Here is a 15,161-nt window from a genome sequence, read left to right on the forward strand (position 1 = left end):
TTTTTTATGCGAAGTTTTCATTTTTTATAAAATTTTATTTTAAATAATTGTAATATTTTTTTATCAATATGTTTTACAAATCATTATTCAAAGCATGCCAAATTCATATCATATTTTTAAACTATGTAATTTCAATTACATATGTACGTCTACTTTATTTTCACAGTGTCTGGCTAGAAAGTAAAATATACATCATATTTAGTACTTTAATATTATAAAAACCCACGAAAATTTTAAATAATTGGTTAAAATATATATATCAAATTTATTAAAAGTCAATAAATTAACAAAATTTTCTAGATTTCATAAATAAAAATATTTTGTGATGAAATTTTTATTCACAATCAGAATTTAGAAATAAAATACAAATAAAAAATAGCTTCTTATAAATTACATGAAGATTTCTATTTATTTCTGTAGCCCCCCCCTCCCAATTCATGTATTACCTTGATGCATATGCCTTTCTAATAATATCTTAATTTATTAGGATGTGGCTATTTGTACATACAGTACATAGTACATAAGAAGATTATAAGAATTAGGATTTAAGATTAATAAATTATAAGATTAGAAATTGATTAAGAAACTTTTCCTTCGGCCGTTGCACATAGCGCAACAATTTACACCGAAAATGACGTTTGATATAAACTTTTTAAAATTCAACAAAACTGTTTAAAAACCGTATTCAAGACTAAGATTCGATTCAATCTCACTTATTTGTATACTGTATATACAAATAGTCAATAATTCGTCGATACTGTATGTACAAATAGCCATATCCAATTTATTAACTAACGAATGCATGTAAATATTATATGATATTAATCTATATAATCTATAAGGATCCAAAGTTTGTTCCACATCTCATAGCATGATTCAAAATAAATCATCGAATTTAAGCCTCCCACAAATAGACACGAATAAAGCGGATGTGAAAATATACATATTTAACCTTTGTAGGTTGTAAACTAACTCCGCATTTTTTACGCAGCGTTTCATTCGCGTTGGTTTGTAGGAGACTTTCTTCAGATTCTATAACATATCGTCACATAATCTAAAACCATACATGCATATATCTATACATAAATACACATTTGAAACTTTCAAGCCAGACCAATTTTTTTCCGAAATGAAAAACATAGCATGCGCTTAGCTTAATCTATAATAAATAAATCACGCTCGCATCCTCCATCATCCATTTTTGCTATGACATGTTCAGACTTCACTCCTGTCATCGATTACGACGGCTCGTCCTGGCACCCGGTGGAAGCGAGGGGTTTCCTCTTCAACGAAGATGGAGTCAGGTTCCCCAGCGACAGATCAGAGCCTCGTCAAAAACACATCCTCGCCACCAGAGTCATGTCCAACGGCGTAGAAGTCATCGTGGCCAACGGTGACAAGACTGATGGCATACCTTCAGACAAGTCGAAGCATTTGAGGATCGTGACGACGCCAGACGGTGACAAGACGACGACCTTGGCGCCTTCCACGGTCAAAAACAACGTCAGGATGACCATTGCCGTTGAAGATCAGGTACTTGATTGTGTAATTCGTTGAATTATAAGTGTTGCATGTAATTGTCTATTAACACTATTCGTTCCGGAACTGAATATGCACATGTATTTGAATGTACAAGTATTCTTTTTGTAGTAGAGTTTTGTTCTGAAGATTAGGATTGGTGATATTTCGTCGGGGCTGACTTATTTATATGCAATTGCCTCATATGTATGTCAAGTCATCCCCGACGAGTCGTCCCAACCCCCAGTGGTGTCACCCTAATGGTTTCCATGGGTTTCCGGAAACCTGTTGTTAAAAATCGAAGGTTTCTGGAAACCCGTAGTTAGAAATCTAAAAATTCATATATTTTTTGTCAAAAATTATACAAATTGTTTTCCACGGTTACAACTTCGAAAAGGTCGTAGTCGATTAGATAACAGGTAAAGAGAAAAGACCTTTATTTCCGTTATGCACAAGCAAAATTAACAGTTCTACGTTCAATGTCTCTGCAGTCAGCATTTCTACATATGTAGTACAAGTCAAAGAGAAGCTTGATTTAAACGTTAAAGAGAAGAAGATTTACACCAAATTGTAAATAAAATAATTCATAAATTATATATTATCTACCGGTCTCCGTCACGAGCCCAAATGTGAAACGCCCGAAAACGCAAATATCGGAAGGCAGAGATCGAAAATCGAAAGATCTTAAGTCGAAAGATCAAAAAAAAAGGGTGCATGGTAAACGGTACATACTCACTTAATTTGCGCGAGCAGGATACAACAGGAACAAGAGGAACAGGCTTTTCCTCCAGTATTAATGTGCGCGCGCAGAATACGGGAGGAAAATCCTGTTCCTCTTGTTCCTGTTGTATCCTGCTCGCGCAAATTAAGTGAGTATGTACCGTTTACCATGCACCCTTTTTTATCTTTCGATTTTCGATCTTTGCCTTCCGATATTTGCCTTTTTTTGGAGTTTCACATTCGGGCCCGTGAGGTAGACCCATTATCTACATATTTGAAATTAATCAATTGATTAATTAATTTAAAATATTAATGTTTTAATATTTTATAAAAGTATTTGCATGTTTTATGCTTCTGAAGGTTATTTTATATACCTATATATATATGGTATGATTAAAGTATTTAAAATTCATTTTACTTTATATTTAAGATTTTAAAGTTTCAAGCCCTTTGAAAGACTGCGAACACTTTTTTGAAGTATCAAAAGTGAATTCAAATTCAACAGCTAGTGGAATTACATATATAAATAATCATTTGAAATATTATAACATTCAAACAATATATAAGAAAAAATTTCCTATCCAAGTCATTGTCATGTAAAAATTAAAATTTATATTTATTTTAATTTAAATTTAAATTTTCACGTAATAGTTGTGCCTTGGACGAAAAAATAAATTTATTTACATGTATATAAATTGGAAACCCGTTGTTCTAAAATTGGAGTGACACCACTGCCCACCCCCTAAAATGTAGATATGAATTAAATAATGCATGAGTCGAAATTGCACGTGCACATGTTCCGTAGGGTCGTAATAACAGTGCACAACAACAACAACAACATCAACTGACACCATCGCATCCGAGACATCAATCGCTGTTGTCGTCATCTACTTCGACAACATTCGAGCCTTACCACCAATATAACCATCATCACCAAAACACAGAGCTGCTGCCGAACCCTCAGCGGCACAATTTCGTCATAAAGACGTGTTACACCACTTACACGTACCTGACGACCACGGTCCAGAAGATGAGGACCACCGTCTCCACGTACGAGACGGTCGTCTCCACAATCACCACAGAACCGATCGATTTCGCTACCATGCCACCGGCCATCGAGGCGCAAAAAACCACTCAAGTAAGATTTGGCAAAAAGCACCCCCACAACCCCCAACAGGTGGTAGCTCTACGACTGCCCTTCGAATCCGTGGTGATTTGGTTACAATTGCAATCCAAACTTCATACATATCCATTGGTTCCGCACCTAAATTTTTACTAACACTTCGGCCGATGACGACAATGGCCGGCCGTTGTCGGCGTCTGCTGGCGTATTCAACACCCACATTTTATACTAATCTTTGTACCTGCATGTTTTTGTCCAATATTCAAACTGTGGTCAATGTTGATAATGAACGGCTATCATGGGCTTTTTACTATAGTCGATACTATACATATAATTAAATGATTTTTTTGAAGTCAAAAACAAGTGATTGCTTTTATTGTTTTAGATAATTTAATGAATATTGTCTAATACAAGTACAAATTTATTGATAAATCAACTGACTACATTCTTTTAAAATTACTGACCGTTTTATATAAAATTATCGATTAAATGTAATAGAAGCTATTACTGTCATTTTATAGATTTATAGTTGTGGTATTTATGAATAAATTGGATAAATTTACTTTAGTCGATTCGATGTAGCGTGAGAATTACGAGAACCTAGCATGCTGTCGCATTCGTGCAATGTGCTGTAACATTGTAAAATAATTTCACTTATTTAATAATATTTCTGTGAGTTTTGATGTTCATAACATGACGTTGACAATTACTTTTATCATCAAAAAAATATAAATTTCCATTAATATAAAATACTAGTGTTTTTACCCGGCTTCACTTAGTATTTGTAATATAAGCCGCTTAAACATGGCCAATCTATGTAATAGTAAACATTTTATTAACTTTATTTGAATAGTTTTATTATCCGAAAAGTGTCTTGCTTATCATTGACCCATATATTGATTTCTAGTATTTACTTCACAGAAAGTTCTGATTTTTAATCGAATTCTTATATTTTATTCAGTCTTTAATAGTCGTATTTAAGTATAATTCCTCTTTCATCTTAGTCAAGTTGCTTTCTAAAATCGTCCATTAATAGATACTTTCAACGATTAATAGCCGTTTATTATTAATGTTGTCCATATTAATTATGATTTACTTTATTGCATGTAAAGTAATGGAAAATGTATGTTTTAGCCTCAACTTCAAATGTTTCAAACGACGAAAGCCGCCCAGAACGTTCCAATACTTCAACCCAAGATCGAAAAGCGAGTAGATGAAGCTCAATCGAACCACGACTTGATCCAACCTTCAGAGGTGACCCACCCAACCAGTTGCTCTTTAACTTCGTGCCCTTGCACGGTCACCTTGACAGAATCCCTTAAGGAAAAACTGAAGACGAAACTACCAGAAGACCTAAATGATGATGCACCGCTTCAATTGAAGCGATCTCCTTTCAAACCCACAAAATATTCATCAACCATAGTAGACACATCGCCTACTGCAATCGGAGACTATAAAAAAGACAAGATAAACAAGCACAATAACAAACAAGGATCTCCACCTCCTGAAAAAGTCGTCCAAAAATATACGGAAGTTATGAGCGATCAATCAAGTGATTCTAATAAAAAAGGTGATAAGAATAAACATTCGAATTCAAAACCGATTGTGGTAGAACAAAGTAATAAGAGGAATGTGACTAAAAACGTAGAAGATAAAAGGAAACCTGCTAATGCCCCAGAAAAGATTAAAGAACCTCAAAAGGTACAGAAGAATAAGTTCGAAGTTGCTGATTTATTGAAATTGGGCACTTTGGGTATTAAAAAGCTAGCGCCAATGATTGAACAGATGACTGGAAGTTTTATAAGGAGACAAGAACAGACTAAACCAAGCACTACTACGGTCAGACCAGTTAGTAAGATTACTCCATACGTTGTCAATAAAAGAGTAGACGACTTCCGAATACCCAATAAACCTAATTCTAATAGCCAATTTCCAATTTACATCCCAGTAGATGAAAAGGATATAGATACATCAGAGTCCCAGAACATATTTTACAACTCGACTTTACAGCAGAGCTTAGCTTGGCACAACGTCAAAAACTCGAGGAACAACCTCGCCTTTGGCAAACCCATACATGAAAGTCCTTTACTTAACGGTGGTATACCGATAAGTCCTGGCGAAATTATAACAACTAATTCTGACGTAATCGTCGGCAAACCGGTAGTGGGAGGACCTAACATTGGTCATATAAACAAACCTGATTTGAAACAGAATAACGGTCCCCCGCCCAATTTCCACGCAGACAGTCATTCACAATCTTCCAACTTCCAAGATGTGCGTACCAAGCCACCACAAAGAGGACAAGGCATTAAGCAAATACCGTTCATCAGAGACGACGATACTTACGACTTGAGACCTCCGATGATGCTAATGCCAAGACCACCTGTTGATAATAAAAATCAGTTCAATCAGAACAACAACGTGCGTCCAGATCTTCCTCCGAAACAGGACAATCAGCACTTCCATCAAAATAACAACGCACGTCCTGATCTTCCTAAGCCGGATAGTCAACACTTTATTCAACGTCCTCAAGAAAACAAGCAACACTTTGCTCAACATTCTTCAGACAATCAACACTTTGCTCAACATTCTTCAGACAATCAACACTTTAATCAACATTCTCATGATAATACACAGCACTTCAACCAGCAGCATCCTCCAAACAATCAACATTTTAATCAGCACCTTCAAGATAATAAACAACAATTGAACCAACACCCTCCAAACAACCAACACTTTAATCAACATCCTCCCAACAATCAACACTTCAATCACCATGCTCAGGAGAATAAACAACAATTCAACCAACAACATTCTGCAGAAAATCAACAGTTCAAACAGCTTCCTCCTAACAAGCAGCCCAAGCCTCACAATGTTTTGGTCGATCACGTCAGTGGCAGTATACATCCTGCTGATACACTTTTGGACAATCACGGAAGACCGGCTTTCCTAGATTACATACCTGCTCTAGATTCACCAGGCACTTACCAGAACTATGTTAAAAACAACCTGATCACGCGCAAAACCCACGACGACACCAATCAATTCAACAGCCTGGACAAAAATAAACCACCCACGCCCAAACTACCTCAACAAGAAAACAAATTCAACTTCGTAAATACAGCTCAAAACCAAAACAAAATCAAAGAAGCACCTGAACCCATTCTGCTGAATGATTTAGTTCAAAAAAATACAATGAAGCCGTTCTTAGTCGATATCCAACCTTCGAGAGTTGCCAATGTTATAATACCTCATGGTAACAGTGCTTCTGCCCTCATCTTCGCTGGATCTTCTGAGCCCCACAAAAATGGTGAATATATCGACGATCCGTTACCGTATCCCGAACCAGGATATTTTGGAAGCTTTAGCATAGATGCACCTCATCTAACATCTGTACATGTAGGCGGAACGATCCCTATAAAGCCCAATCCTGATCAAAGACCAAACGGGCCGATAAATAATAACCCAGATCCTTTAGTAGTACACCATGGAGTTTCTGGATTGATAAAAGATGTAAAGCCACCACACGGACAAAGATGGAAGTACGAAGAGCCACAGAAACAACCATCAAATTTCCCTAACTTTGCCAAATTACCACCACCGATCAGCAATCAAGAGTCGAACATTAACTTTGGTCCTCATTTTGTCCTTAAAAAACCAGAGAGTTTCAACACTATTGAATTTTCACACAATAATAACAACAACCCTCCTCCGATCAGGAACCTCAAAAGTACTGCTAAGCCTCCTACAGATTATGCAGCTGATCTTGCAGTACCACCACCTCCACCAGCAGTTCACGTGAAATACGAATCAAACGTAGGAGTACTAAACTCAAATTTCAACAAGTTCGAAAACAGGCCTCATTTCGGTGGAGCGATGCCTCAATCGGAAGCATCGCATAAACATCCAACATTTGTCCAAAATAACAACCAACAGCAACATTCTCCACCTAAGATAACCTCAGAAGTATACTTCGCATCGACAGCTTCCAACGGTGGAGACTTCGGACAGAAGTTAAAACCGTTCACAGTCAATATACCACTTCAGCAAAACTTCAACAATAGACCACCGCATCCACATCCACCAGCACCAGTCCAAGAAAATACATTCGAACACAATAAATTCGTCAACACTTTTGAAGGAGGATTAGTTACATTAAACGCCGGCAGTAAAGTCAACATACCTAATCCAGCAATTCAAATTCCAACTTACAACGTGAGAGTTCCAAATTCACCGGTGAGCAATACTCATTATTCAGTACCTCAACATGGTGGACTCATAACTCTAAATGCCGGAACGAGTGTCTTCAATCCGAACCTTCCAGAACAGACTATTTCAGGCACTAATATTCCAGTGTCTAATAATAAACCTACTTTCAATACTCACAATGTCAAAGAATTCCACGCGCACGAAGGAGAGTCTACTGGAATTAAGATCGGAACCAATCTAGCTATCAAAGTAGAGCCTCAAGTAATCCAAGCCTACAATCCAGATATACAATATGGATTGGGAGGAATTGGAAGTGTTTCTACTGCTGAATTCAAACCACACGTCAAAGGTCCCGAAATCATCGTAGGAGGCAACAGTTGGAAAGCAGGATCACTCACAGATGACTTCGCAGAAAATGAAAACAGTAATGGAGTACCAGACAATGTCCACATTGGCAATCAAAAGGTCCATGTAGTCCATGCTAGTTCGTTTAACAGTAACAATTACAACCAAAACAAACCAGCGCCCAAGTACAACATATCAAAGGTAATCTCAAACAGTCACGCAAACTTCCCAATGACCAGAGAAAACGCCACTAACTACAACAAATTTGAGAATGTGAATTCCAACAATCAAAACTTCAACTTTAAACCACTGAATAGTGGAAGCTCGCAAGTCAAATTCAAATACGAAGACTACCAAATCAATACCAACAAATCTAATGTTCAAAGACCAATCGTAGTCCAAACAATCAATTCTAAGCCTCAACCTGACTTCAACACAATTCAATACGGTACAACGGAAAATAGAAACCAATTCGCGTTTGTATCCCAAACTGAAAGACCACTTTCGAAAATACCACAGTATCCACAACCTAACCTCAAAGTTGAGAGCACCACTCACAATATAATTCCGCTAAGTTTCGATTTTGAATCTGAAAGATATGGAGATCCAAGCAAAAATGGTATCTTCGGACAGAAGCTTCATTCTGTCGGCCTGCCACCCACTAACTTCAACTGGCAACAAAATAGGCCGATCCTTAATCCTAAAGACAAATATGCCCCAGACTTCAAAGGAATTGACCAATTCATGGCTCCTCCACCTCTAACAACTCCTCAGTACAATCCAGCTTACATACCGTCGAACTTCAACAGTAATCGTCAACCAGTCTACGATATTCCCATGAAAGACCACATTGGCAATAGATACAACACCACAAAGCAAACGACTCAATACATTACAAGCAACGTATATAATACTGTCGATAAAAATAAATACCAACAACACGTAGCCCAAGAATCAGTCAAAGTAGCAGTAATTTCATCAACTCCTCACACGTTAACAAATGAAGTAACTGTCAACTTCAGACCGCTGAAGAATGCTTCAAATCTTAAAGACGAAATCCTAGTGAGTTCAGGCAATGATTACATACATTATGGTGGAGACAAGAGAAAACCTGGCTTTAATGCTGATGATAATACTGGAAGTCAAACTGAAGAACCTTTCGATGAGAACAACTATAAGGAGATATCTTTAGCCACACTTCCAGGAATCAGACATACTACTCAGCCGGCATATAATATTCTACCGTTCAGCCAAATGGCTCCTCGGCCATTTACTATCAATGAGAATGTTAAAACTACGACAAAGTTACAAAATGGTGACGCACAAAGACCAAGACCTTTCCAAAAACCAGACAAACTATCTCTAAATATAGGAGAAGTATCTGCAAAGACAACAACAAGAACAACTCCAATAGTAGTGGCAAATATCACACAGAACATAATTTCGATAACGACCCAAAAACCACGACCTCAATTATCTGTAAAGAACAACACTTTAACATACAACAACAAAATCATAACATCAAACTTCAACGTAGCAACGAATAGGCCCATCGCTGTAATGAATACTACAATTGAAACTAGCAGTTTACCTACTTTCACAATTCCAGAAAGATCAAATGTATCTTCCATTATTCCAAATCTATCTCCACCTCCTCCTGCTGTCGCCGATTACAACTTTAAACCGACAAATGAAGATGATACCATAATGGGAATGAGTCCTCCTCCGAGGACTCCAGCCCCCAAACAACCAACGAAAGAATACACGAAATACGCCGACATCTCAACATTCAGACCTGGATACAACAGCGTTAAGAATCCTTACAAACGTCCTGGAGATTATTACAGGATAACTTCAAGACCATTCACGAGGTATACAACACCATCTACCCCAAGTCACAGACACAAAGTAACTTCGGGAACTACGGTTACAAGGATAGTGCTACCATCGCGAGCTTCAGTCCCGAGCTGGAAGAGTCCAGTCAGAATAGAGACGAAACTTCCAGTGCAATTCACGAAAACTCACATGACTACTAATTCAATAATAAATACAACACCTTTGGACAACGTCGGATCTGAAATCATGCATCCTGACACGTACCCAGAAGAAGCTATTGGAATAGGGTCAGTTATCAAATCAGATCCAATCGTACCAGACAAAGTCAACAGACCAGTCATATACCCAACAATGGTCCAACAGAGCAAATCTTCAACCACCATATTAAACTACGACCCAACTCTGATCCAAACGTCTGAAAACTTCTTAAACGAGAACGCAATTCGCAAAACAGAAACACTCAAATATGCGCCAACAATCAACGCGAATGAACAAGCAAGCAAATCAAGCAAGACTTTAACGCACAAGTTTACAATTCCTACAGCTCAAACCATCAGCTCTGCAGAGAGAGAAATTACCATCAATCCAGTACATCACGCAGGAAATGAGATAATACAATCTGATGATCATAGACCAAGCAACAAACTCGAATCTTTGACAGCCATAACCTTCACAACTACTTTAGAACGTCCAGTTTCAACTGTAATGACTACGAGATTCGTAACACTTACCCACACTCTGACGGTCACTCAGACTAAAACGAGCGTAGTAAGTCCTGTAGTGGGTTCAACAACTCAAACTCAAACTCTAACTCTAACTAACACTCAAACTTCCACCATAGTAGACGTGGTTACAGAAGTTCACACCTTGGTCCAACCGACTACCATCGTTGAAACAATTACTAAGCATGTATCAGCAACCATTCTACCAGCATGGGAAACCAAATACCCTAAAGTGCCTATAGAACCGACTAGAATCAGAGACCATCCATATAGAGTCACGGAAACCTTGGATCTGGCTGACGTGTCTTTGTCTTCAAACGAAGAAGACTTGATTATAACTCCTGACAATTCAAGCAACGAAATGTTCATGAACCATAATGACACATCACAGGAAGAGAACAACAATACGTTCTTGGTCGTAATGACCAAGTCTCAGAGCGGAGGCAGCGCCCCCAGCATCAACCCAGTTATGATCATTGACAATCCAGATTCAGGTGAAGCTACTAGAATCGAAGAAATCGGAACTGATGGAGTATCCCACGTGCTCTTGGGAGAGATCCTATTAGCTGGAAATGAATATATAAACAAACCTCATCCCATAAACCCAACAGGTGAGTCAAATCAAATCAATCTCAGTATTTATTAAATCAATGTTGAATCGTAACATTAATGTTCTCAATTTTGAGGAGTAGCTTACGGCAAAGAGTGTCAACCAGACTGCAAAGCTTCCAGAAACGAGAGATGCCAAAGGATGCACGGACTGATGAAGTGTGTATGCAGACCAGGATTCGCAAGAATGTTCCCAGATAGGCCTTGCAAACGTAATCCATTACTCACTTAACTTTTCAAACTTTTAACTGCTATTCTTACATCAATTTTACATATTTACCTTGCAGCAACTTACACATACTCCTTGAAATTGGCTTTGAGTAACTACGGAAACAAAAAACTCATCTACCAAGATGCATTCGCTGATCAAAACTCAGAGGACTTCCAGGATCTGGCGATGGCCACTCACGAAGGCATCAACAGGATGGTAATGCAGTCTGATCTGAGAGATGTGTATCATGGAGTCCACATAAATGGCTTCCAACCTGTGAAGATACCGGTGCGTGATGGAAAACATATGAATGGTGTCATGAACGATTTCTACGTACAGGTATATTTTATTTTATTTTTATATATTTTGTCATTATGAGCAGATCATAGTAAATACAGTTTTTTATATTAAATCAATTTTAAAGCAAATTGGATTTTATAATGTATTTTAATCTTAGTTTATATAAAATTATTATTGAATTTATATTTATGTTTTTATTAAATTTTACAGCTTTCAGACAATGCTCATGAAACACGATTGAAAGAAGTTATAGAGAAATATTTGAGGAATAATAATTACAGCTTAGGAGGCACTAACGTTTATGCAGCAGAAGAATTAGTAGACAAATTAGAAGTTGGAGGTATGTTACATAACATAGAAGAACTAAATATCTAAAATAAAGTCATAAAAAAATCGTACTAAAACACAGAAGATGTGTATGTATGTACATATTTATGTTACAACCAATTTTTATTTCATGAAATTGTCAAAAGTATGCTTAGTTCATGAACGTTGCTATATTCATGAAAATGTTTACTTATATTTATTACAGAGTATCTCGCCATTGTTACAATTGTGTTGTACAAGCTAAATTTATTTTATAGATTTCAACGAGTGCATGAGCAATCAATTCCATGATTGTTCAGAACACGCTGAATGCTTCAATTTGAGGGCCACTTACACTTGCAGCTGCAGAGAAGGATATGCAGACCTCAGCGTCAATTCGTTGTATCCTGGAAGGATTTGTTCAGGTATTGATCAGGCATGATCCTCTAATCTTGCCCATATTGTCCAAACTTCTTCTACTTTCCTCTCACAATTTATTTTGAGTAACATTCGAACCTACATAAGTACATTTTTTATACTATCATTTCAGCTGAACCCGTTGGCTGTGAGAAGTGTAATTACCACGGCACTTGTTATACAAGAGATGACGCCAGAGTGTTGTGTGAATGCTTCCAATGGTACGCTGGAGAACACTGTCACATAAATCTGAAAGGTACATAGCATTACATCATATAAGCAATCACATTTCATAGCTACATGTAACATTCACTGCCCATATTTACTTTTATAGTAATACTCATCTCTCTGGCCACACTCGGTGCCATTCTCTTCACCTTACTCTTGATCTGTCTCATACTGACGTGTGCCAAGAAACATAGACCCAACAGTTCCAAGCACACCAACTCGTCTAGAAGGTCTCAAATTCCACCAAACGTTATGACTTCCTGCATCGGAAACCTACCGGTGATGCATCAGGGTGGAATGCAGTCGTCTAAAATGCACTCCACTATTGACAGAAGGGCTCTAATCCAAGAAAGAGGAAACGATTCAGGTGGAGAGGGAAGCAGCGTTCATAATATGTCTCTACCATACATTCCAGCTAAGGTTTGTATAGAAAAATGTTAATTTGAAGTTGACTTTTTCCAATTAAAAGATTAAAATATGATTTAAATCGCAGAAAGTGTCTCAAATTTCACACAAATCGAACAAGAAACTATCATTATCCGATGAGGGACCTTCAAGAGATAAGAAACCATTCACTTTGATGATCCCAAGAGCTAAATATCATCCAACGCCGACAACATCACCGTTGATGATGGACCCAGGAATCAGGTATGTCTGAACGCAATTCAAATAACCCGAAGAATATTTTACAGAAAATAACAGAATTTAATTGCAGAGACAGCAAAATGGGTGGTAAGAGGAAAACAAGTGGAGAAAGCAACGAGACTAAACTCCTCAGTTACCTGGACGCCGGTCCTGGTGCTTGCAACGATCATGTAAACGATAATGATATATAAAATGGCTTATCAAATATAAAATAAACAATAAATACCAATTTCATATGTATTTTTAGATGAACAGAAGGAAACAAAGTAACGAATCTTCATATAGCATGAATAAAGCTATGCCTCAAAAGTACTCAACGGGTACAACTTTTAATACTTTCAAAACTATTTTATGATTTACAATTTATTTTATTCAATTAAATATGATTTTTAGGAGCCCTGATATCGGCAGGCTTTAAAGTGTCAACGACGGTAATGGGAGGAGTCGATCTTGACTCTTGCTTGAAGGAAATACCAGATGACGGTTCATCTGTTGCAAAATCCAACACTTTACCCATGATGGATATGCAGTCTCAATTTAACTCACTTAGAAAAGCTTACAGGTATATCTTAACTCATACTATTAAACAACCCATTCTTGTATGTTTGTTCATTTTATCTTGAAAACTGACCCAACGATTTTGATACTCCTACTACCCTTTTCAGACCTAAAAAATCCACTGAAATAGGTCACAAATTCAATAAAACCAATTTAATACACACCTCATAAATATAAACAAAATCTTATACCAACCCCTTATCTAAATGAACGATCTGACTCCAAGATATTAAATTTTTACATTTAAAATTACAGCCAAGAGGATATCAACGATTGGACTGATGCAGAAAGAAGAATAGGAGAATTGTAAGTGCAAATTACATGTGGTATATAAGTCAGAACACTATTTACTGATATATTTATATTGATTGGATTGTTTTGTTCAATAAAGGACGATGTCTGAAGCGCGATCCTTTGACGGCACACTTGTTAAGCCGTCCACGAAGATCATGAGAAGCACCACAGGATCGAATAAGTCATCGGCGCACTATACACAACATGTCAGTATTATAAAAATATTGTATATGTATAATCATTGACATTTCTACATTTGTAGTTATAATATATGCTAAAAAATTAAATAAATATTGCAGGAAGCAAATACGATGGCCGAACGGGATTTAGGATCTACATTTTTACTTCCACACGTTCATCTCTATAAGCCCGATATGGTATGTGCTATATATTTATGTAAAAATTAAATTAATAAATTCATTCAAATGGTTGTTTTAAATATTTTTTATTGTTTGCAGGGAAGCGACGTGTCTGAATTTGACTCGCTATAATATTGTAATATTAAGAGGAATTTATGCACAAAATCAGTGATATTAATAATTAAATCCATAATTCCATAGAAAGAACGGTGTCACAAACGCATGCCGAAGATTGTTTTATTGTGTATTAATTTATTGTTTATTTATTCTCTGTAAATATCACATTGTACGCATAAAATAACAGAAGTAATTAAAACAGAATCACATACTAGTCAAAAAAATTGGACATACATACATACATACATATATATTGAAGGAGAAAGCTATGTAATGTGACAATATATAAAAGCAAAAAAAAAATAGTAACGGCCAATTTTCAATGTAGCAAAAATAAATACAAAGACGACAATGTATGTTCAACAAATTTAATTATTTTTCTTGGTTTATTTTATTTATTATTTATCTATTATTATGTATATTTGGGGGACTGCTCTACCATTTCGCTCTATCGCTGAACAATACTTGGATTTTTATAGGTTATAAAAGTAGAATGCATCATTCGGATGCGATCGAAAGCGAACGAGTGACGATTGAAAGTGATGAATGTATCAAATAATATTACACGTTGACTAGTTGACTATTATTTATTTATTTATTTATTTATTTATTTATTCATATTGTGTATATGAAGATTGCCATAC

General features: G+C 36.6%; 1 protein-coding gene across 1 annotated transcript; it reads left to right on the forward strand.

Moving 5' to 3' along the window:
- Positions 1-1,225: 1,225 nt before the first annotated feature.
- Positions 1,226-14,846, forward strand: LOC143912855 (uncharacterized). Its single transcript, XM_077432288.1, has 17 exons — positions 1,226-1,533; positions 3,044-3,376; positions 4,496-11,084; positions 11,166-11,294; positions 11,370-11,632; positions 11,804-11,933; positions 12,178-12,324; positions 12,450-12,572; positions 12,651-12,964; positions 13,038-13,192; positions 13,260-13,359; positions 13,437-13,509; positions 13,583-13,751; positions 14,003-14,053; positions 14,139-14,247; positions 14,341-14,418; positions 14,500-14,846. The coding sequence occupies exons 1-17, from the start codon at positions 1,360-1,362 to the stop codon at positions 14,530-14,532; spliced, it is 8,970 nt and encodes a 2,989-aa protein (XP_077288414.1). The 5' UTR covers positions 1,226-1,359; the 3' UTR covers positions 14,533-14,846.
- Positions 14,847-15,161: the final 315 nt, after the last annotated feature.

This window comes from Arctopsyche grandis, chromosome 6, assembly GCF_051622035.1.
Source record: "Arctopsyche grandis isolate Sample6627 chromosome 6, ASM5162203v2, whole genome shotgun sequence".
NCBI lineage: Eukaryota > Metazoa > Arthropoda > Insecta > Trichoptera > Hydropsychidae > Arctopsyche > Arctopsyche grandis.